We start from the raw sequence: 24,831 nt of genomic DNA, 5'->3' as shown, positions 1-24,831 counted from the left end.
ATTTGTCCTCTTTTCTTGCAAAATTGTGTATATTCCCTATGTAGTTCTGATTTACTCTGCCAGTTAGATTCCAAGTAGAGTTTTGTGGAATAACGACGGCAGTAATGCGATTCCAGTTTCGGCAACTCTGCAAAAAAATCTGATGCTGATTGTCGTCCACCTGAAACTTTCGTTGGTCTCTCCTGCATTTGAGGCCCTTCTGCAAGCGTTCTTCCTGATGCACTAGATGCCCATGTTCTGACACTCCATTCGCCTAAGCACAAAGTATTCAGAAACGTAGTCTTGCAGACAGTTTTTCTCTGTCCTCCTACTACAAAATTGTAATATAGTGTGTTAGAACGGTGAGATTTATTAGATTCTGAATTATTTCTGCGTCTTTTAATTGGAACGTAGTAGACATGGCTTCTAACAAAAAATTTTCTTTCACCCCAAGACATATCCTGCCAGAAATGATTAAATATTCGCTGTCTCTGCTCTTCTGTAATATCCTTGCAATTCCTGTTCCGATTTAAGGAAGAATGTTTACAAGTACGTCGTGGTTTTATTTCCCTCCTGCTCCTGCTCATTGTTGGTCTCTTTTTGCCAAACTCATCTTTTTGCATTCCTAAATAATCCTGTCCCCTCATACGTTTTTCTTTCTGCAAACTTTGAAGTGATTGATTGCTTTTCATTTTACGGCGCTGCTTAGTACTCTTCACTCCCACATCAACTTCGTCATCATCGTCTTCCTTGCTCTTGTTACTGCTATGGTCATTTTTGTTTTTATCTGGATCATACGCATCACTACTGCCACTGGAGATATCATCCTCGCTGCTGTGTTCGAAAAGACTTTAAAACTCAGAAGTGGAATTCGCCTCTGTATTGGCTTCTTTTTCCGCATTATCTGTAGTGTAAACCATAACGTCATCAATAACATTTAAATAATTTAATCACCTCAACTTCCAAACAAGGATCTTACTTCCAGTTACAACAATATAAACTACAGTTTACCTTCATTTTGTAGGTCTACCCTTTCTTTTGGTGCAGGACAAGGAGGAACCTGACTAGAATCTTCTTCCGGTGATTTTATACGATATGATCCGTTGTCGGCTTGTTTCACAAGGTGAAGAGTGAATTTACTCTTTTTACCCATAGCTGAAAACAAAGTAGTTACTGTAGAATGTATAGGATTCTGTTCAGTTCTAAAATTAGAACCTCCTATGTACCGAGCGCAGTCTGCTTTACGCGCAATGAAAAACTCGTAAGTCAACATTGTATTTAACGAGGTCATTATTAATTCTGTATATTAAAATACAATACATAAATACCTAGAAATACCAAGACGTACCTGTAGCAATAAAGCAGTGTTGGGTCTGTCAGTCAAAAAAGTTACTATCACGTCAAAAAACGTTTAAATCTCGGAGTATGTGTTCGCCCTGCACTCTAACAATGGCGATTATCGGAGATGCGAGGTTTACAGCACAAACTACATATCGCTGGAGATGTGAGGTTTTCATTATTGCCGCTAGATGGCAACACCGTTCAACTCGAAGATGGAAGGTTTCAACAGCCTATGTGGCATAATTTTCTACATTTGGTAATGCAGTTACGTGGATTTCATTGTCAGATGGAGTTACGAGGTTTTCATTGCCTAGCGACGATGTAGATTTGTTGGCAGACTGTTTCTCTGTGGTGTTTCTTTCGTCTATAGGTACATTCATTTCATTAGCTAAAACTGCGATTACTAAATATTTTGATAATCAGTATCCATAGATAGCCTCAGGCTTGCTTGTTCTAATTTTTCTATTCTTTCTTGTTTAAGAAAGAAATAAAAGTATAGCTATGAATACAAATGATGAATACAAATGACTTATAGATTGTACCTCAGCAATTCATTAACTCCATTTGCTTGTAGCTGAGATAAGTATTGAGTAACTCGTACTGTTTTCTTTTTCTTTTTTAACAGGAACGCACATATTAAATGTGGATGTACCAAAGGACCAGATATACCCAATGAAGTTGAAAGGAATTTCTATATGTTTTTCAATGCTGAAAGCTGCTCTGTGTGGTAGTTATGTTAATTTTGGTGTTTTTCGATTGTATGGTGATGAAGCCCTCGATAATGCTCTCAATACATTCGTGAAGCTATTACTCTCAATACCGCAGTCAGATCTGTTGGTAAGTGACTTTTTTTCAAGTTCGTGTTTTCAGAGTAGAAAACACACACACACACACACACACACACACACACACACACACTGAGGCACCAGTTACTTCGGATGTAAGATGGAGTTACCAAAAAAAAAAGTGCAGTAAATTTTATAATATCTGCGACAGTGGAATCAGATGTCGAATGAGACAACTCTGTGGAGTTGTATACATGACATACAATGTCCATTAATGTAACATCTGCTAGCAGTCAGTGTTGGTTGAGTACATGACTATTTTTAGCATGTTTCATTAGTTGTTAAGTGTATTCATATTTCTAAGACTGACATAAGGTATAGAATGCTGCTTTCTCAGTTTTATTATATCCCTACTGTTTATCTTCCAATAATATCTTAATATTTGCTAATGACGTAACTGGATCAATAAAAAATTTACTCAGTAAGCACCAGCAGGAGAACCCACATACATATAAAGGTACTGAAATTTGCAAGCTTTCAGACCCAGTGGCTCCTTTTTCTGGCAGAAAGGTTGAAAGTAAAGGAAGAGGGGTGTAGGGAAAGGATTGGTGAGGCTTAGGAAATGTGGAGAGTTCGGAAAAGTTGCTCAGAACCCTGGTTCAGGGGAGACTTACTGGACAAGATGAGAAGGAAAGAATTAATCAGTCGCTTGCTGAGTAGATCTTTTTGTCTATCCAATTACATTTTATTTTCAAAAATTATGTTCATTGATATTTACTTAATTATGTTGTTTTTCAAAGAAAATTGTTTACTTTACTGTAACATTAGATGCATATTTACAATATATTTCTGTTTGTCACGCAACTAAACAACAAACTGCTGCTTGTCATCAGTGCTGTATTAAGCCAGTTCATGGCTCATAGACAATGCTAAGGAGAGACCCTTGGTTTGCTTTAGCCTCAAAGTTTAGGACATAAAACAAAACAGCTCTTCACAAAAAAAAAAATAATTCTCTGAATTTAATTTGGACAAATTTACAGATATCACTTGCCAAATCTTTGTCTCTAAGCAGGTCACACTCAGTGTTCATTAAGGTGAGCTCGCAGGGACATTCTTGTGCGATGGGTCCTTAACTCATATTTAACGTGCTTTAATGTTGAAACAGTACATTCTCCACGGCAGTTACTGATCATCAAGGACAAGTAGATGCATAAGACTATTTCTACATCTGGGAAACACGATTCTAGTAAATTTTCCATCAAAAGTTTATAAAACTACGTTCCAGGATCTCGTACTTTTTGCTGTTGATAGCAGCAGCCACATCTGCTTTGAGCAGCTAAGCAAACTGCATCAGTTTGTCACCTAGGCTTTCTTCCAAATTGTCCGGGTAAGCATTGGCATTACTTTTCCACTGTTAAAGACTTAAATTGCTGAAGTATTCCAGTTACACTAGTTACTTCATGGTACACTTCCATGCATTTAGTTAATGCAGACAGCACATTATCAGTTATGACAATAAACACCTGAATTTCAAAATGTTGTCCAGGCTTTGAGTATAGTAGAGCCGCTGAAATGGTTGCGCTTTCTATTTTGCTTGTGTCGTCGTGAAGTCTGTTGCTTTGTTTGTTACACCAGGTCAGCACTTGGGCTTTTACTTCAGTATCTGAAAATGTGAACTGCATTGCTTGGATGTAACCATGTAAAAATTTATAAAGGGCATATCCCATGTTAAGATCGTGATCAGATGACTGCAGCAAAGTGCTAGTTGCTTGCATGCGCTGTTAGATTTTGTTCCAAGCAATAGCCATTTTTCCCAGACCGAGCAAGGTGGTGCAGTGGTTAGCACACTGGTCTCACATTGGGGAGGACGGCGATTCTAACCTGTGTTCAGCCGTCCTGATTTAGGTTTTCCGTGATTCCCCAAAATCTCTTCAGGCAAATGCCAGAGTGGTTCCTTTGAAAGGGCAGGGCCGACTTCCTTCCCTGTCCTTCCCTAATCTGACGGGACCGATGACCTCACTGTTTGGTCCCCGCCTCCCGAGTCAACCAAGCAACTGTTTTTTTCCGATTTCAAAGTTATCTATTTTCAAAATTAGTCTTTAAGCCTGATTACAACACTCTACCTTTTGATTTAAGTTTTGATGTATATAATCTAAAACTTGGGTTCAAATTAATGATATGAATATAATAGAGGGAAACATTCCAGGTGGGAAAAATATATCTAAAAAGAAAGATGATGAGACTTACCAAACAAAAGCGCTGGCAGGTCGATAGACACACAAACAAACACAAACATACACACAAAATTCTAGCTTTCGCAACCAACGGTTGCCTTGTCAGGAAAGAGGGAAGGAGAGGGAAAGACAAAAGGATTTGGGTTTTAAGGGAGAGGGTAAGGAGTCATTCCAATCCCGGGAGCGGAAAGACTTTCCGCTCCCGAGATTGGTTGTAAGCACTTTTTGAGCCAAATTTCAAGCTTCTGCACCGCAATTGGAGACAATTACAAGTTTTTGAAAAAGTAATCCTCTAATTGTGTTGTGCAGTGTAGTAGACTTACAAAAAAATGCAGTATCCATTAACTACTTTTTATAGGGAAGTAATAGAACCCTACTCAAATTCATTGGGATATTATGACTAAGTCAGGCACCGTTAAGGAATTCCCTTTTAAGTTTTGCGGTGTTGTCAACTTAAGAAACACAGTGTGTGGGGCAGCTGGTTAATAATAAGAAATATTATTCGCTGTCTTTTGCGAAACTATTTTTGTTGTCGGCCAGAAAGCTATGGAGAATATATTGACCATAGTTTCCAGTGTGCAAGTCCACATTCTTCTTTTGTTCCCTGAAAGAAATGTTTATACTCTCTGTTTGCTCAGCGGGCTCAGGAACTATGATTATAAATGAAAGTTTTAAGCTCTAACTGACTGATTCGCCGTGACTTCTAATAATCTAAGTTAATTGCTTGCCACAAAAGTGGAATATAATCTCACCACTTGTCATGCAGTTTTGTTAACATTATGGACAGCACACAAACAGTTATTCCATTAAATCTAAGCAATCCAGGACAGTATACAATCCTCGTGAGTTCACTTCCTATTTGTGCTAAAAATATGCATTTAGTTGCATCCTGGCTGTGATGTCACCTGAGGCAGCAGATAAGCCAGTATTTGACCGACACCGACCATATGGTAGCTGGGTGCTAAGTGCTAAGTGAAGATCATCAGTACCTCTCAGGGCATATTTATATATGGGCGCAGAGGACGGCCGAAGGAAACATGTGCCACCATCCACTCTATCCCCAAGTAACAGCATCTAAATTGCCGCTTTCGTGGACACACATCGTTTTATAACACTGTTGTGTATTAATTTAGAATCTTCGTAATTTCTGTAGGAATGGAATCAAGTTGGCTATAATCACAGAAAAACATTTGCATTTAAACTTTGCCATCTAGAATTTTTAGAACAGAACTGACAGTAGAACATTACCTCTCAACTACAACTTTAAGATACCTTGTATTGATTGTTATTTACATCAAAGTCTTAAACTTGCTATAGCTCTATTATTTAAGGGATTTCATCAGGTACTGTAATCAAATTTTTCTGTCATTAATAGAAGTGATACTTAATCTGTTACAAACAAAGAAATTTTTGTTCCAAATTTAGTTCTCAGTATAGTTCATGTTTTAAATCAAACTGAGGCTTCATAAGAATTTTTGGCTCTCTGGCTTTATTATTTAGTACCACCTTTATTTTCTTAAAACAATGCTTTTCGGGGAAAGATATTTGTCTGATCCCTCTGAGATTTGACAATTTAAACATTTATTTACTGAATCATATTTCGACAAAGTATGGAAAAGCTTCTTTAATTTTTAATTTCATCCTTAATTATGGCACAATACTTTGTATGCTATGCACAGGCACATTATGATGACACGGCTCTAGTAGCACTGAACCAGGGTATATCCTGACACACTCGCTCGCCTCTGTATCTCTCCAATGATACAGCGCTTGTTTCGGCACAAGTGTATGGTGCGGTCAGGCCTCACTTTTAGAAATGAGCTTTAGTGTTGTACTCCAATATTGACGTTAAAACACATGTATTAATCACAAAACAAATGTTTATTATGACCATTGCATCAGCACATTCTACCACTTCCCCAATCATTTTTGATGGTTGCCCTCTTGCTCTTCATCATTATCATGGTTCTCTCATTGTTTTATCCCATGAATGTTATGGTTTTAATGCTGAGTCTTGTCTATGCTGCTGTTGTGCTTTATCCCTTTTTTACTGTACATTCTCATTGAGCGAACCATTTTGATTAAACACTGTTTTCTTTTATACACTGCTCCCATTTAAGTGCAAAAATTCCATGGAAAAAATATTTATTTTGATGATCTTTACACTTTCTGATTAGGATTTGGTCTTGAATATGTGGTATATTGCAAATTTTAGTGCTGTCACAGAATGGTGACCACTTTTTAGAACCATAGTAAGATAATAAGTTCACATAATATTACTGTCAAAAGCGATAGCCATCCACCAACTGTCTCTAACATTACCAAAACCCATTAAACAGTGCTGAACCCATAGAGAAATGGAGAATGGCAACAAAGCAGGAGAAAAAGCAGGTGCACAAAATATAGTTAGGTACAAATTGCTTTAAGCGTTTTACTTATTGTTTCAGATTAACACTTTTCTTCAGGTTTCAGAATGATTCATCACTTTTTTTCCCCCAGTATCTGGTACTTTTGAGGAGATTCGTATTCCAATACCAGCAACAGCTCTCAAATTGCAGAAACTTGCTATGCTCTGAGCAGAGGGGGCACAGTGGTGAGATATGACACTCACATTTAGGAGAACAGCAGTTCAAAATCCTGTAGACCAGTTCAGATTTGGATTTCTTTCAATCCCTGTGAATCATTTAAGGCAAATGCTTCGACGGTTCCTCTGAATGGGCATCGCTGATTTCCATCCCCAGTCCTAGCTTGTGCTCTGTCTCTAATATGTCTCAATGACAGGACATCTACGTCTCCATCTACATAAATATTCTGCAAACCTCCATACAGTGCCTGACATGAGGTACCTTGTATCACTAATACTTGTTTCCTTTCCTGTTCCAATCTCATATAGAGCGAGGGAAAAGCAACTGTCTGTGTGCCTGTATATGAGCCCTAATTTCTCACGCCTTACCTTCATGGTCCTTACGTGAAATAAATGATCGTATCAGTAGGATTGTTCTGAAGTCAGCTTCAGATTCCAGTTCTGTAAATTTTCTCATAGTGTTCCTAGAATAGTGTGTTGCCTTCCCTCTAGGGATTCCGATTTGAGTTCCCAAAGCATCTCTGTAACACTTATGTTTTGTTCGAACCTACCGATAACAGATCTAACAGCCCACCTCTGAATTGCTTCAGTGTCTTCCTTTAATGCAACATGGAAAGGATCCCAAACACTCAAGCAGTATTCAAGAATATGTTGCACTAGCATCATATGTGCAGTCTCTCTTACAGATGAACCACAGTTTCATAAAATTCTCCCAATAAACCAAACTCGACTATTCGTCTTCCCTACCACAATCCTCACATGTTCATTCCATTTCACAGCGGTTTGCAACATTACACACAGATATGTAAATGACGTGACTCCATCAAGCAGAATGATGCTAATGCTGTATCTGAACATTATGGTTTTGTTTTTTGTACTCATCTGCTTTAGAGTAAATTGTGCTTCATCACACCAACTAGATATTTTGTCCAAGTCATCTTGTATCATTTCACAGTCACTCACCTTGACCCCTTCCCATACACCACAGCATCATCAGCAAACAGCTGCAGATTGCTGCACAACCTGTTAGACAGATCATTTATTTATATAGAAAATAACAGTGGACCTATCACACTTCCCTGGAGCACTCCTGATGAACCATTGTCTGTGATGAACACTCACCATCGAAGAGAGCATATTCAGTTCTATTACTTAAGAAGTCTTTGTGTCGCTGACATATCTGGGAATCTATTCTGTATGCTCATGCCTTCGTTAACAGGCTACAGTGGGGTACCATGTCAAATGCTTTACAGAAATCTAAAAATATGGAATCTGCTTGTTGCCATTCACCCATGGCCTGCAGTATATCATGGGAGAGAAAGGCAACCTGAGTTTCAAAAGCCTTGTGATCCTTGGACATAACTTTTTGCTCTCTACAAAATTTGTTATATTCAGACTCGTAATATGTTCTAGAATTCCAATGCAAACCAGTGTTAAGGATATTGATCTTTATATTTGTGAGTCCATTCTTTTATCCTTCTTATACACGAGAGTGATCTGCTCTTTTTTCCAGTCGCTTGGGACCTAGCACCGGTTGAGAGATTCGCGATAAATGCAAGCCAAGTAAGGAGCCAATGCCGTAGAGTACTTTTTGTAAAATCGCATTGGAATTCTGTCCCAACCTAGTGACTTACTTGTTCTCAACTCATTCAGTTGTTTCTCTCTGCCAGGGATGCTTATTACTATGATGTCCATATGGGACTCTGCGTGATGGTCAAACAGTGGTATGTTTGTATGATTCTTCTGCATAAACAATTAATAAACACAGAATTTAAAACTTTGACTCTCGTTTTGCTGTCTTCAACTGCCACACCAGGCTGCTCAGTGAGTGACTGCATTTAGTTGTAGTTGTTGTACGCTTCGTGCATAGATTTTTCCATAGACACACAAATCCGTACTAACTTTACACTACTCTGCCTCACCTCCCTTTGAACAAAGTGTGGCTAAGTCAGATTGGACAAGATCAAAGCTGTTGGTTGGAGAAGGAAGTGGGAGATTAATAATTATGAAAAAAAGAAACGGGGTGATTATTTATTATGAAAATCCATCAGGTATTTGAGTGTGATTGGAATGTAAGCCCAATTATTGGCAATCTGTTTTGTACAGAGTCTTCTTAATAATCTTCCTTCCATTCTCCTTATGGCAAAGAAAATAGGCCTTATTGTCTATTTGATAGTTTTTTAGAATGTGACAGTTACACCCCAACTTTCAAACAATTCACCTCTTACTGTGTGATGAGGTTGGACTCTCATAGTAACAATGCTAGATTTTGTGATTGGTTTGAAATTGTCTGGCATATTTCCTTTGTTGTTTTGAGGCGAAAGAAGTAGGCATTATGACTTTCAAATATTCTACATGTATTGTAAATGCCTTCTGAGGTAGTGAGCTTGGGTTCATTTACATGCTAGATTATGAATGGTGTGATTGGTTCACAAACCAAATTAATACAACTCCCCCCCACCCCTCCGGCCTAAAATCCTTGCCCTCCTACCTGTCTCAGCTCCCCTTCAGATGAGTACTGTGCTGTTTTCATACTTCCACGTCATACATACAGTATTGTGAAAACTGTTCAGTGAGAGAACATAAACAACTGAATGTTTGTGACTAACAGGAAGAGACTAGAAAATTTCTACTTATCTTTTAGCCAATATTCTGATAGTGATATTTATATTTGCAGCCACTAAGAGAAGTTTCAAATCAGTGATGAAGTGGATACAGCAATTTTTATCTAATAGTAAATTTTATTTAATTTTTTACCAACAAATTTTGGTTTCTACTTAGAAATAGCTTTCGAAGATATTCTTATGAAAATTCTATTCTCAAGCTGCATCTTGTAAAGGCAAGGGAAGACACTGCATCTCTAATAGGTGCAGTTAACTTTTATAATGCTTTTACTAGAAAAACAATATGTAACTGATCTATGTACGTTGATCCCATGACTTTTTATGAGGGTTGTACCAAAAGTAAGGTTCCCAATGAGTTACAGCCTTGAGGGAAGGTGCTAGGCTAAATCTGACAACAGTGCTGTGTGCAGTGGTTCCCCCACTCTCAAGCCCGCCCATTCGCGATTTGCTACATCGCTCAGTGTTGGCTTGGCAGCCGTCAGAGATGGATATGTTGATCACCGCTCCAACCAAGTGCGAGATTCGAGCAGTAATCCGGTTTCTCCACACAAGGAAGTTACCGCCCGTGGAGATTCATCGGCAACTGACTGAGGTTTATGGTGAAGAGTGCATGTCCATTCAGCATGTCTGCAAATGGTGCAGGGATTTTGCTGAGGGTTGCACAGAAGTTCACAATGAAGAACAGAGTGGAAGACTGTCAGTTTTGGATGCCATTGTCCAGAAAAGTGAGCTGCTCAAAGATCGGAGGGTCACTGTCCGTGAACTTATTGAATGCATTCCTGAAGCTTCCCACAGCACAATGGAAAGAACTTTAACAAAAATGGTGGGTTATCGCAAGATGTGTGCTTGCTCGTTCCCCTGGATGCTGACTTACGGACACAAGGAGCAACGCGTTGACTATGCTTGCAAGTTTCTTCAACAATGTGAGGGGGAAGGCAACAAGGAGAAGTTGTTGGACTCAATCATCAGAGGAGATGAAACGTGGGTGTTTCATTACACCCTCCAAACAAAACAACAATCTTGTCGGTGGTGTCACTCCGTTTCACCGCCACCAAAGCAATTAAAACCAAACGCAGTCGGCAGGAAAGGTTACGGTAACTGTGTTTTGAGGTTGGAAGGGGGTACTCCTCATTGATTTCATGCAACCTGGGACAACAATAAACTCAGACAGATATTGTGAAACATTGACCAAACTCCGGCAAGAGAGGACGACTGACGGAGGGAGTAGTGCTTCTTCATGACAATGCTTGACCCCACGTCGCTCGTCAAACACAGGAGCTTTTGAAGAAATTTGGGTGGACTGTTATGCCCCATCCCCTGTACAGCCTGGACTCAGCTCCCAGCAATTATCATCTCTTCCCCAAGTTAAAGGAACACTTAGGTGGCTCACGCTACCTCAGTGGGTTGGTGGGAAACTCCTTAAACCTAGAATACAAAAGCTGGAGCATAGTCTTCAAAAGAGTGTTGAAAAAATGGATACTATGTTGAAAAATAGACAAAAGTGTAAGCTTTTCAACGACGTATAAATTAATAACAATAAACAATGTTTTCTATTTGTAAAAAATATGGGAACCTTACTTTTGGTACAACCCTCGTAGGTGTAGTTTTGTTGTAACACCAAAATAATGTGTGATTTAAGAGTAATTGGTAAAGTTGCTTTTTTGGCTTTGTTTATATATTTGAGTAATTGATACTGTGTCCTACATATTAGTGTTCCTTTTGTATTCTGAATTACTATAGGTGCTTGATAAATTAGTGTACAGATAATATTTAATATATTAATAAAAAATTTCTCTTACAGGATTATCCGAAGTTGTCTCAAACGTATTACGTTCTATTGGAGTGCCTTGCACAGGATCATATGAGTTTCCTCTCGACACTAGAGCCACGCGTATTTCTCTACATACTGTCATCAATCTCTGAGGGTCTTACAGCTTTAGGTGTGAACCTCAATTTCTTCACAGGTATAGTCGCAGACATCTTCATTAGACCCTATACCACTTTTTTGACCTTTGTTTTAAGGCTAATACATGTCATTAGCTGTGCAAAAGCATGATATGCAGTTGGCTTTCTTTGTGGTTTTCTTCACCTTATTTCAAAGAAATTTAGCACTTAGTAATTGGGTCAGGATGAATATGTCTGTGACTGTGTTAATCAGTGATCCTTATCGTAGTGATTGCTTCCATCTGTTTATTTGTTTTTATGACACTGATAGTGGTATGTTTTTAGTTATTTAGCATGTCATTCAAGTATGTAGAATACAAAGTTCTTTGTGCTTTATAGTATCTATTCCTGCATTTTTCATGTTTTTAAATGTGCATTGTTTGTTGAGGTAACTATTAAAGTGTCAAGAGTGCTGTCAGGCACATCAAGAAATGCATGTTAACTTAAAAATCATATGAAGACTGCACTTGTTCCAGTTTTGTGATATAAATAATAGAAACTATTGTTTGTTTATGAGTTATTAACCCTATCATTTGCATTACAGACACAATGGTGTGCACTGGTTGTTGTGCAACTTTGGATCATATTGTCACATATCTGTTCAAGCAGTTAACTCAAAAAGGTAAATATCTTGATTCAGGATTAATAGGTAGGCAACAGTGATATATGAGCATGGATGTTTATGGACTAAGTTGTTGTGTTCTGCAGATTTTTGCACGGTGTAAAAATAAATGTGCCACAAATATGCAAAGCCCACTCCACACTTTTATTACATACGCATTAAAATATGTTGCACTATTAGTGATTTTACCAACAAATTAGTTAACACACTAGAAGAATCTAAAGAAAATAGCAACCAAGCAACCACAATGGACAGAAATATGACTCAAGCCTTAGTGTACTGCATAAGCCTACCTTCCATTTAGGTCATATTTCATATCCATCCTGGCAAATGCTACAGGTATTAACCAGTCCCATTTTAAGTACTTGTTTTTGAAGGAAACATTCAGTTTATTAGATCTGAAACACTACCCTTTACACAGGCTAAATAAAACATACACAGTTTCTATTCTGGACCAGCGCATTCAAATTCACATTGATGCTCCTCGAAAAATATAGGAAGTCCAGAAGCCCTTAAGAAAAATTTCTGTGCAATTTAAGGCTATTTTTAATAGAGAACAGGCACATTTTGTTGTTGTATTTGTTTAGGTTATTATTTTATTAAAATAAACTGGGAGCATGAAGAAGAGAAAAGTCAGTACACTGTGTGTTCTCATTTTCAAAATTTATGTCACACTGGGAGGAGAGAGGTTCAAACCTGTGCGAACTGTCCTGATTTAGATTTTCTGTGATTTCCCTAAATTGCTTAAGGCAAATGCCATGATGGTTCCTTTGAAATGGTGTGACCAATTTCCTTCCCCATCCTTCCCTCATCCGAGTTTGTGCTCCGTCTCTTATGACCTAATTGTTGACGAGACGATAAACACTAAATCTTCTCCTCCTCTTGAAAATTTATTTCTGTAGAACAGATAACAAAGCTTGATGACTGAAAGACTGTCCATACTGCAGTACTCAACCATTACCCTAATATATTTTGATCGTACCTCATTAAACATCGGTTGAATTCCTTCAGTATAAATCTTTCTGCCTACATAAATGTTTAATTTCATTGACCAGGAGAACATTAAAGGAATCTTATGTGTAATTTGTTGGGGCAGAATAAGCTTAGTGTGAAGTTGTAAAAAATAAATTTTCAGAACATGAGCTTAACTCTTAAAATAGTGAAAAATTAATAATTTATTTGTAAGATTTTGGATCTGTTAATTGTTAACATTCAGACAGCCCTAAGTTTCTTTTATGTATGTCTAAGGAACTTTTTGTTGTTATTGTTTTTAATTTATGTCAAATATCAAATTGAGTTTTTTTAATCTTGCATCTCATAAAAGTTTTATGCAATTTTTAAACAATATCATTTCTTCAAAGTTACTTTTATTAATTTTTTTTACTTTACTTCATCCCTCAGTTGTACCTTTCTATTTCTCTGATCCTGGAAAAAATAGCTATATATTTCATGTATTACTTTTTCTTTCTAGTGATATAACTCTACAATACACTTTATTAGTTCTTTATATACACTTTTTATGTATAAAACAAAGGGAAGAAGACACGACGAGGTGTTCCAGCACCGAGTGACGTTTTCCTCCAAGTACTTGAGCTACACCCAGAAATTCTTCAGCAAATTCTCAGCACTGTACTCAATGTTATTATGTTTGAAGACTGTAGAAATCAGTGGTCTATGTCTCGACCTCTTTTAGGCCTCATTTTATTAAATGAAGAGGTAAGTTTGTGTTGTAGAATATGAATACTGACAAATATTTTTATTTTATCTATGGTACCATCTTTTATTGTGAGCTGAAAATAACTCTATCAAGAAAATGACTTTAATATAATAGAGGGAAAAATTCCACATTGACTTTGTTTCATAATTGTTTTATAGCCACACATTTTGAATTATTATTTGACTTTAACCTACCAAATTAATTCAGATTCAATGGTACAACAAAGGTAACAAACATCTGGCTGAATCTTTCTTACATAGTATAATCTTTCATGATCGTACTCAGGAAGAGGCAAACAAAGAGAGAGTTACACGACATGGATGTATGTGAAAATGAGTCAAACTTTACATCTGGGTAACAGCCTCTTCCTTGTGCTTAGTTTCTGACGACTTTGTGATCAGTGCGTCTTTATGATTTAGTCTTTGTTTCTTTTCTTCCCTTCACCATGCTGTGTCAGTCCCAGATGGATGTATTTTAATATACTGGAATATTATGGTAATTGCCATGACAATTGACTATGGCAATTGTCAGGTCAGCAATTCACTCAACTCTTTACACACTGCTTGTATTCAGAAGGACAGTGTTTCAGATCCCCAATTGGCTATCCTGATTTAGATTCTGTGCTTTCATTAGAGAGCTGTCCTCCTTTCTTAAGGTAGATGCTAGAATATTCCTCTGAAAGGGCACAGTCAATTTCCTTCCCTGTTATTTACCTGGTGCCCAATCTCTAATGATCTGGTTATTGACAGAATGTAAACCCTTTCTTTTTTCAAATCTTAAGTTAGTTAGTTAGTCATAATTTCTGTGGCTTATTTGTAAGATACGTAATTTGGAACAAAACTCTTCACATGATATTTAATATACTTAATATTTCAGTGTGCTTCCATGCTGATTATTAGTAGATGATTTATATAACAGTGAAAAAGTATGTGGTTAATAACAGAAATAGGTGTGTAATTCATTCACACTACATAACATAAGAGTTTCTGGGGCAAAAGTAGTTAGCTACAATGAATTTTCTGACTTCCTTTCATATCTGTCAAACGTCCTATACTACTAAAAAAAAGGACTGATAATGCTCATTGTCTCATCTTTCATTGTAATTGTACTTTTTTTCTGAACTGTAATGTATTACTTGCAAAAAGTTTTTGCTTGAAATTGCATGTTTTCTGACTTCTGTTATAGTATTTCAATCAGCTGAGGGAAAATATAATAAGGAGTCAGCCACCAGACAAACAAGCTGCAATGGCACAATGGTTTGAAAATCTCATGGAAGGAATTGAACGGAACTTGTTAACAAAAAACAGAGATAGGTAGGTCAATTAGTATTGATTTATTAATAAGAGTTATAAAAGGATGCTATTGTTCACTTTTGTGTACCTGTAGACTAGTGTATTTGCAGGTAGGACTGACTTAAACGCGGGTAAACATGAAATAATCCCGTATCATGAAGTCTTTTTTTTTGAAAGCCCCAATGAATACTTTTTTTGCTGGTAGTGTGAGAGAGAGCTCTAAGAAATTGTGTCCTTCAGTGTAACTTATCTCTGTCTCACATAGTTCTCCACGCCCACCCCCCACCCTCACCCAAAGCAAAGCAGCCTCCTTAATCTGTTAACATACACATCGATTTGGTCTCTATCGACTGATGTAAGTTGCATGTGCAGTCTAACCTCACCACTTCAACATTTTTGCAGGGAGCAATACAGCACTGTGTTTATCTAAGAGCTAGTTGGGGACATGAGTTTGTGAAAAATATCTTACAGTGAAGATGAAGAAAGTTCAGCTACTGCTGGGCCTTGCACAACTTCCTTTTCTGCATGGTTCTACACAAGCTCCTTACCCAAGAACTTGAATTGCTTCTATTATTCTTGTTGTAGCATTTGACAAAAGTTATAACTCACAACAGTAGAAAAAGAGTACCAGTCAGTTTTGCAGTACATTTATTCTTGAAAATGAACAGTGTGTCATTACTTCAATGAAGTGTCTGTAGAGATTTCAAAAGGCTGTGCTTTGTACTCTACCACCTGAAAATAATTTTGGGGTACAGAGGAGTAATTTCAGTGTATAATACTCTCACTGCAGTTTGACCTCATACATTGTTCGCTGAAAACTCTGACAAGGGAATTCAGACAGCTTTGGTGGAATTCAGGATATACTCTCTAATTCAAGAGAAAGAGCTCCACAAATCAAGTAAGTCAATAACATGTTGGTCCACCTCTGTCCCTTATGCAAGCAGTGACTCAGCTTAGCATTGATTGACAGTCAGTTGGAGGGCCCTACCCGTAATGCCCTAAATGTTCTCTATTGGGGAGAGATCTGATGACCTTGCTGGCCAAGGTACCATTTTTAAGCCAAAAGACAAGAAGTAGAAACTCTCGCTTTGTGGGGGGGAGGGGGGGGGGGCGGTGGCATTATCTTGCTGAAATGTAAACCCAGGATGGATTGCCATGAAGGGCAAGAAACGGTGTAAAATTTTGTCAGTGTACCACTGTACTGTAAGTGTGTCACAGGTGACAAACCAAAGGGGTCCTGCTATGAATAGAAATGACCCCAAACTGTAAGTCCTCGTTGTCAGACTGTTTGGTGGGCAACAGTCAGTTTGGTATAACACTGCTGTGTGGGGCGTCTCTAGACACATCTTCACTGGTCATCAGGGCCCATTTCGAAGCAAGACTTATCACTGAAGACAATTCTACTCCAGTCAAGGAGATTCCAGGCCAAAGACATGTCTGGAGACACCACAGACATCAGAGGGTTACCAACCTGACTGCCACCCACCATGCAACCCGACAACCACAAGTGATGGTGAGGGGTGCCATTTCTTTTCATAGCAGAACCCCTTTGTTATCATCTGTAGCACCCTTACAGCACAGTGGGATGTCAATAATATTCTGTGCCTCATTTTGCTGCCCTTCATGGCAAGCCATCCTGAGCTTGCATTTAAGCAAGATAATGCCCATCTGCACATGGTGTGAGTTTCTACTGCTTGTCTTCATAGTTGACAAACCCTACCTTGGTCAGCAAGGTCACCTCCCCCACTTGAGCAAGATGGTGCAGTGGTTAGCTCACTGGACTTGCATTCAGGAGGACAGTGGTTCAAACCCATATGCAGCCATCCTGATTTAGGTTTTCCATGATTTCCTAAATCGCTTCAGGCAAATACTGGGATGGTTTCTTTGAAAGGGCACAGATGACTTCCTTCCCTATTCCGATGTGACCGATGACCTCACTGTTTGGTCCCCTCCCCGAGATCAACAAACCAACCAATCACTTCCCCAACAGCAAACAGTTGGATCATTATGAGTAGGGCCCTCCAATCATCTCAGAATTTTGACGATCTAATGCATCAGTTGGACAGAGTTTGGCACAATATTACTCAGGAGGATATCCAACAACTATGCCAATCAGTGCCAAGCTGAATAACCGCTTGCATAAGGGCCAGAAGTGAACCAGTGCATTACTTACTTGCTCAATATGTGAAACTCTCTCTCTCTTGAATAAATCATCCATTCTTTTAAATTTTAATCATTTGTTTGTACTTTACATCTACTGATTCCCATTCTATTTGGATAATTTTTAAAGAAAGTGTATTATATCACTGGATATTAATCTCGAGCTTGTCTGCATATGTAACTCTCACAACTTTGCAAGACAACATCAATCTGAAAAATCTTTGCTCTTTGAAGCGACACTTTTGACTCAAGGGCATATAGTGAATTGTCCTGTGGCATGTGACAGTGCAACTTTGAATGTTCTATTTAAGGCAGAAAACAAATTGTTACGTGTTCATGAAAAGTTGTCGTCGTCACTATGGGTTGTTGCTCTCAGAATGACAGTAACAGAACAACACATCTACATCTACACTCTGCAAACCACCATGAGGTGCATGACAAAGGGTACATCCCACTGTACCAGTCGTAGGGATCTTTCTGTTCCATTCACATATGGAGCATAGGAAGAATGATTGTTTGCATACCTCAAGTAATTATTCTAATATTTCCCTCATGATCCCTATGTGGGTGATACATAGTGAATTATAGTATATTCCTAGAGTCGTTTAAATCCGGTTCTTGAAACTTCATTAATAGACTTTCTCGAGATGATTTACGTCTGTCTTCAAGAGTGCCAGTTCAGGATTTCTGAACAATGAGAGCAAGTTGCCAGTTGTTGCACCACTTTGAAGTCTTATCAAGATCTGACTGAATATTTATGAAGTTTCTTACTATTAATATTGTCTGCAAGGTCATTAATATACACTGAAGAGCCAAAGAATCTGGTACACCTGACTAATATTGTGTAGGCCCCCCGAACACACAGAAGTGCCACAACATGACGTGGCATGGACTCGACTAATGTCTGAAATAGTGCTGGAGGGAATTGACACCTGGAATCCTGCAGGGCTGTCCATAAATCCATAAGAATATGAGGAAATGGAGATCCCTTCTGAACAGCACGTTGCAAGGCATCCCAAATATACTCAGTAATATTTATGTTTGGAGAGTTTGGTGGCCAGTGTAAGTGCTTAAACTTGGAAGAGTGTTCCTGGAACCACTCTGTAGTAATTCTGGACGTGTGGGGTGTCACATTGTCTTGCTGGAATTGCTCAATTATTTTGGAATTTACAATGGACATGAATGGATGCAGGTGATCACAAAGAATGATTATGTACATGTCACCTGTCAGAGCTGTATCTAGACATATCGGGGGTCTCATATCACTCCAACTGAGCATGCCTCATGCCATTACAGATCTACCACCAGCTTGACTAGTCCCTGCTGACATGCAGGGTCCATGGATTCATGAGGTTGTATCCATACCTGTACACGTCCATCCGCTCGATACAATTTGAAGTGAGACTCATCTGACCAGGCAACATGTTTTCAGTCATCAAGAATCCAGTGTTGGTGTTGATGAGCCCAGGTAAGATGTAAAGCTTTGTGTCGTGCAGTCATCGAGGGTACACAAGTGGGCATTTGGCTCCGAAAGCCCATATTGATGATGTTTCGTTGAATGGTTTCCTTGCTGACACTTGTTGATGGCCCAGCATTGAAATCTGCAGCAATTTGCAGAAGGGTTGCACTTCTGTCAGATTGAATAAATCTCTTTAGTCGTCGTTGGTCCCATTCTTGCAGGATCTTTTTCTGGTGGCAGCAGTGTTGGAGATTTGGTGTTTTACCAGATTCCTCATATTCACGGTACACTTGTAAATGGTCGTGCGGGAAAATCCCCACTTCATCACTATCTCAAAGACGCTGTGTCCCACCGCTCGTGCACCGACTACAACGCCAGGTTCAGACTCAATTAAATATTGATAACCTGACATTGTAGTAGCAGTAACCAATGTAAAACTGCGCCAGACACTTGTTGTCTTATATAGGCATTGTCGATCGTAGCACCAATCCTACCTGTTTACCTATATCTGTATTTTGAATATGCAAGCCTATATCAGTCTCTTCGGCACTTCAGTGTACAGCGTGAACAGCAAGGGTCCCAACACACAAGTCTGGCAAAGTATATTTCTGTAGATTCTGACCCGGATTGAATCTGCCTGAAAGATTACTTCGAGGGCTGGGGAACCTCCCAAGCCTGGATGCAGTTTCTATGCTATTTCCCACATCTCACTAGGTAAATATATTATGACATTTCTGGATATCCTCTGTGATAACCAACATGAGTTCCGAAAACAGCTCGCTCTGTTGATCCATGAGACAGAAATAGCTTTAGCTATACCACATTTACCCATGTATAAGATGACCCTGATTATAAAACGACCCATATTTTCTAGAAGCTTCTTGAGAAAAAATTTATTTTTAACATATTCTGACTCATCAAAATTTCAAACTGTATTGTTGATGTAAACTATCTGCCTAAAAAGTTAACATTATACCTATTTCAATAATGCAAGGAGAAATAAAATAAATGAAAATAAATAGTTTACATTAATTTATGGAGAATTTCATTTTCTACATTTTCACCTTATTGGCTCTATCTGCTATGGTATTACTATCTTCATCCTAACAGCATAACTGTGAAATTTATATCTTGTGTTATCGCGAATATTTGAATGTTTCTCCTGAATACGTTGCGATTTCAGAGATTGTGGTTACCATGGTACCTGAGAACACTGCTGTTTTTATATGAATACATATCAGATGACACTTCTATACTGACATGAGAATGTTAAAATGTCTCCTGTTTCTAAACATAACATCTGCCAACTGCTCTTTCATTGACTGCATAGAACCAGCAGCTGAAACAGCTCCTTTCATTTCTGTCCTACATCACGGTGCGCATCGATAACACTGCAGCACAAAACAGATAAGTACATCACTGGCCCCAATCTATAGTTTTATCATCTCCTGCAGAAATGAGTACTATTGTTATGCAGTTGTCCCATTTTAAAGTCATTGTAATTCCAGTTACAAATAGATTCAGGCTAATTGCAGTTCAAACGTGGTAGATGTTCCTGAAAAGCTAAAGTACTCTGTATAGATTCCCATGGTTGGCAATACGACATAATTTGCTGCCCACTCACTCATCTAGTTCTCATCCAAGCTGGTACCACTGTTCCCACTCCAATCCTTCCTTAGTGCTGTGCTTGAGCAACTGTCAAGACACAAACTGCAATATCTTCTAGATGCATTTCATATGTAACAACAGTAACTAATACATAAACTTTCGCTCGTGACCTACCGATGTCTGTTGGTGCTATCTCCATGAAAGATCTAGCTGCTGTAATTTATTCTAGCAACAACAGTTACAGCTTAATGTGATTTGTTTTGTTTGTCGTCTGGATTAATCATCCTCGTTTTATCTGAATGTCACCATTATGTTCTAAAGCTGGTAACTTTTTATCCGGTGTTCTAAGAAGTGAACAGTGACCAGATTTCTCATTCACAACCCACTTAGTAAATCATTACAGTCTCTCATAATCAGATAAAATATTGATCAGGGTTCAGGGTCAAGTACTGTTTTTTGAAGGACAACATTTTCACTTTTGAATATTACTTTTACTCAAAAAGCTGCATTACTGTAATGTTTGTTTATCCATACATATATAAGAACTTCTATTGCAGATATTATCAGATACAACAATAGTTTGTAAAATGATAGAATTTAGTGCTTTTTTGTCCTGTTTGTCACAAGATTGCCAAATTTTAAGCAGAGAAATAGACTGCTGTAGTGGCTGCATCATAGTTTCTCATGTATCCCTTGCACTAGTGCTGCATAATTAAAGTCACATGATTGTTTGAGCAACATTGATACTATATTGAGAATTTTGGCACATAGGGAAATCATGAGCGTGTTCGACAGCAAGTATTTTTTTCCCAGCATCAGCCTTCCAAAATCTTCAAAATAAATCTGCATGTCACCTCAATAGTCAAAGCTGTCCTCTATTAAACAAAGTAACAGTGTTAGCCTCAGCAGGAATAGGTTAATCTTTGAACATAAGATGACCCTGTGTTTTTCTGATGACGAATTTGGGGAAAGAACCTCATCTTATAATCTGATGAATACAGTATGTGCGTAGGTAGGTACCATGTTCCTTGACTTCCAAAAGGCACAAAATGAACAAAATACAAGCATGTGGGGTATCAGACCATCTGTGTGACTGGATTGAAGAGTTTTGTAGCAAACAGAACCCAGCATGTCATTCTGAATGGAGAGGTGTCTTCAAGCAACTTCAGGCGTGTCCCAGGGGAGTGTTATAGGACCATTACTTTTTTTACAATATACAGGATGTTTGTTTCAATTTTAGACAACTAAATATCTCTAAACCAACGCATCATATGGTCATATGGAGGAAAAAAAATATTCTAGGTGAAAAGTTCATATTAGGAAAGGGGGTTTCTGCCTTTGCTACAACTGGCCATCTAACTGCCCCTCCTGTGTGGGCAAGGTCAGCATCATATTTTGTGATGGGAAAGCCCCCTCCCATTTTATTGCATATGTGGGTTCTGTGCAAAAAAATACATACAATTTACTCAAGCGGTTGTTTCCCATTCACAGTAGATGGCACTATATCAACAAATATCAGGTGTATTATTCCATGCCATAACTCTTGCACTAGTCACTATGCAATATCAGCGGAATACGAACGACGACATTTAAATATCTGAGCTTAACATTGCAAAGCAATACAAAATGGAATGAACATTTGAGGATAATGGTAGGGAAGGCAAATGGTCGATTTTGATTTATTGGGGGAATTCTAGAAAAGGTTGGTCCATCTGTAAAGGAGATCGCATATGGGACACTAGTGCAATCTATTCTCAAGTATTGCTCAAGTGTTTGGATCCATACCAGGTCAGATTAAAGGAAGACATCAAAGCAATTCAGAAGCAAGTTGCTAGATTTGTTGCTGGCTGGTTCGAACAACACACAGGTGTTACGCACACACTTCAGTAACTCAAATGGGAATCCCTGGATGGAAGACGATATTCTTTTCAAGGAACACTATCAAGAAGTGCAAAATTTCTAAGCAGAGATGGCTAGAGGACAAATGTAAGGATGTAGAGGCATAGATCACTAGGGGTAAGATAAATACTGCCTACAGAAAAATTAGAGAGACCTTCACAGAAAATAGAACCTCTTGTATGAATATCAAGTGCTCAGTTGGAAAACCAGTTCTAAGCAAAGAAAGGAAAGCAAGAAGGTGGAAGGAGTATATAGAGGGTCTACACAAGGACGATGTACTTGAGGGCAATATTATGGAAATGGAAGAGGATGTAGGTGAAGATGAAATGGGAAATACGATACTGATGAAATGGGAGATATGATACTGTGTGAAGAATTTGACAGAGCATTGAAAGACATTAGTTGAAACAAGGGCCGGGGAGTAGGCAACATTCCATTAGAGCTACTGATAGCCTAGGGAGAGCCAGCCATGACAAAGCTCTACGATCTGGTGAACAAGATGTATGAGACAGGTGAAATACCCTCAAAGTTCAAGAAGGATATAATAATTCCAATACCAAAGAAAGCAGGTGCTGACAGGTGTGAAAATCACTTAACTATCAGTTTTATAAGTCACAGTTGCAAAATACTAACACAAATTCTATACATACGAATGGAAAAACTGGTAGAAGCTGACCTCGGGGAAGATCAGTTTGGATTCTGTAGAAATGTTGGAACACGTGAGGCAATACTGACCCTACGACTTATGTTAGAAGCTAGGTTAAGGAAAGGCAAACCTGTGTTTCTAGCATCTGTAAACTTAGAGAAAAATTTGACAATATTGACTGGAATAATCTCTTTCAAATTCTGAAGGTGGCAGGGGTAAAATACAGGAAGCGAAAGGCTATTACAATTTGCACAGAAACCAGGTGACAGTCGTAAGAGTCGAGGGTCATGATGGGGAAGCAGTTGTTGAGAAGGGAGTGAGACAAGGTTGTAGCTTATCTCTGATGTTATTCAATCTATATATTGAGCAAGCAGTAAAGGAAACAAAAGAAAGATTTGGAGTAGGAATTAAAATCCATGGAGAAGAAATAAAAACTTTGAGGTTTTCCAATGACATTGTAATTCTGTCAGAGACAGCAAATTACCTGGAAGAGTAGTTGAACGGAATGGACAGTGTTTTGAAAGCTGGATATAAGATGAACATCAACAAAAGCAAAATGAGAATAATGGAATGTAGTCGAATTAAATTGGATGATGCTGCGGGAATTAGATTTGGCAATGAGACACTTAAAGTAGTACATGAGTTTTGCTATTTGGGGAGCAAAATAACTGAGGGTGGTCGAAGTAGTGATGATATAAAGTGTAGACTGGTAATGGCAAGAAGAGAAGTTTGTTAACATCAAGTATTGATTTAAGTGTTAGGAAGTCGTTTTTGAAAGTATTTGTATGGAGTGTAGCCATGTATGGAAGTGAAACTTGGACAATAAATAGTTTAGACAAGAAGAGAAAGGAAGCTTTCGAAATGTGGTGCTACAGAAGAATGCTGAAGATTAGATGGGTAGAGCACATAACTAATGAGGAGGTACTGAGTAGAAATGGGGAGAAGAGGAATTTGTGGCACAACTTGACTAGAAGAAGGGATCAGTTTGAAGGACATGTTCTGAGGCATCAAGGGATCATCAATTTAGTACTGGAGGGCAGCGTGGAGGGAAAAATCGTAGATGGAGACCAGTAGATGAATACACTAAGCAGATCCAGAAGGATGTAGGTTGCAGTAGATACTTGGAGATAAAGAAGCTTGCACAGGATAGAGTAGCATGAAGAGCTGCATCAAACCAGTCTCTGGACTGAAGACAACAACACAAACACAGGGTTAGGAGTCTTGACTATTTTTAAATAAGGAAAGGTTTTCACAAGGCTAGTGCAAATTATGAGAACATTCACATGACACAAGAACTGAGTAGATCCAATCTTTACCCTTGACCACATGAATAACAAAAATACTTGGAGGTTATAATTAAAATTCCACTACTTGAGACAGTGTAGACAGAAACCTGTGTACCAAAAGGGTACTCAACTTTATGGGAATGCTGTCCTGACTGTGCTGCAGGATTTGTGTTCTGGTAGTGTTAGTGTCATGAGTTACTGTTATTTGCGGTACTGGTATGGCAACATAGGGTTGAAACATATGCATCAGTGTGCATTGCAGTTGCAGACATAGTGTGTCCAGCGAACCTTGAAATCTTGAAAAAGCCAGGAATTTTCAAGATCAGAAAAAACCTGTAAAAACCAACAGATTTTGTTTAAAAACATTGATTGTTTTAAAAAATTTCTGTGCCACACCCATATTGAAGTAGTATCAGTTTAAACCATATGTGGTATTTCAAATAGCATTCAAATATTCAAATGAGAATATACACGTTTTGCTTTTGTCGATGTTCATCTTATATCCTCCTTTCAAGACACTGTCCATTCCGTTCAACTGCTCTTCCAAGTCCTTTGCTGTCTCTGACAGAATTACAATGTCATCGGCGAACCTCAAAGTTTTTACTTCTTCTCCATGAATTTTAATACCTACTCCGAATTTTTCTTTTGTTT

The 24,831-nt window shown here is 38.3% G+C and overlaps 1 protein-coding gene across 4 annotated transcripts in view; it reads left to right on the top strand.

Annotated features, from left to right (window-relative positions):
* The window catches only part of LOC126174977 (exportin-7), a 225,119-nt gene that overhangs the window by 190,458 nt on the left and 9,830 nt on the right, over window positions 1-24,831 (top strand). For 2 of the 4 annotated variants that reach the window (XM_049921463.1, XM_049921456.1), the window contains exons 17-21: window positions 1,946-2,157; window positions 11,349-11,511; window positions 12,036-12,113; window positions 13,648-13,829; window positions 15,016-15,143. In XM_049921463.1, the coding sequence (XP_049777420.1) occupies window positions 1,946-2,157; window positions 11,349-11,511; window positions 12,036-12,113; window positions 13,648-13,829; window positions 15,016-15,143 (763 nt within the window). The remainder of the gene's footprint in view (window positions 1-1,945; window positions 2,158-11,348; window positions 11,512-12,035; window positions 12,114-13,647; window positions 13,830-15,015; window positions 15,144-24,831) is intronic. The other 2 variants (XM_049921480.1, XM_049921472.1) reach the window with 1 other exon arrangement.

This window comes from Schistocerca cancellata, chromosome 1 (genome assembly GCF_023864275.1).
Source record: "Schistocerca cancellata isolate TAMUIC-IGC-003103 chromosome 1, iqSchCanc2.1, whole genome shotgun sequence".
Lineage (NCBI taxonomy): Eukaryota > Metazoa > Arthropoda > Insecta > Orthoptera > Acrididae > Schistocerca > Schistocerca cancellata.
Note: the sequence above shows the minus strand (reverse complement) of the source record. Positions and strands in the feature narration are given on the sequence as shown.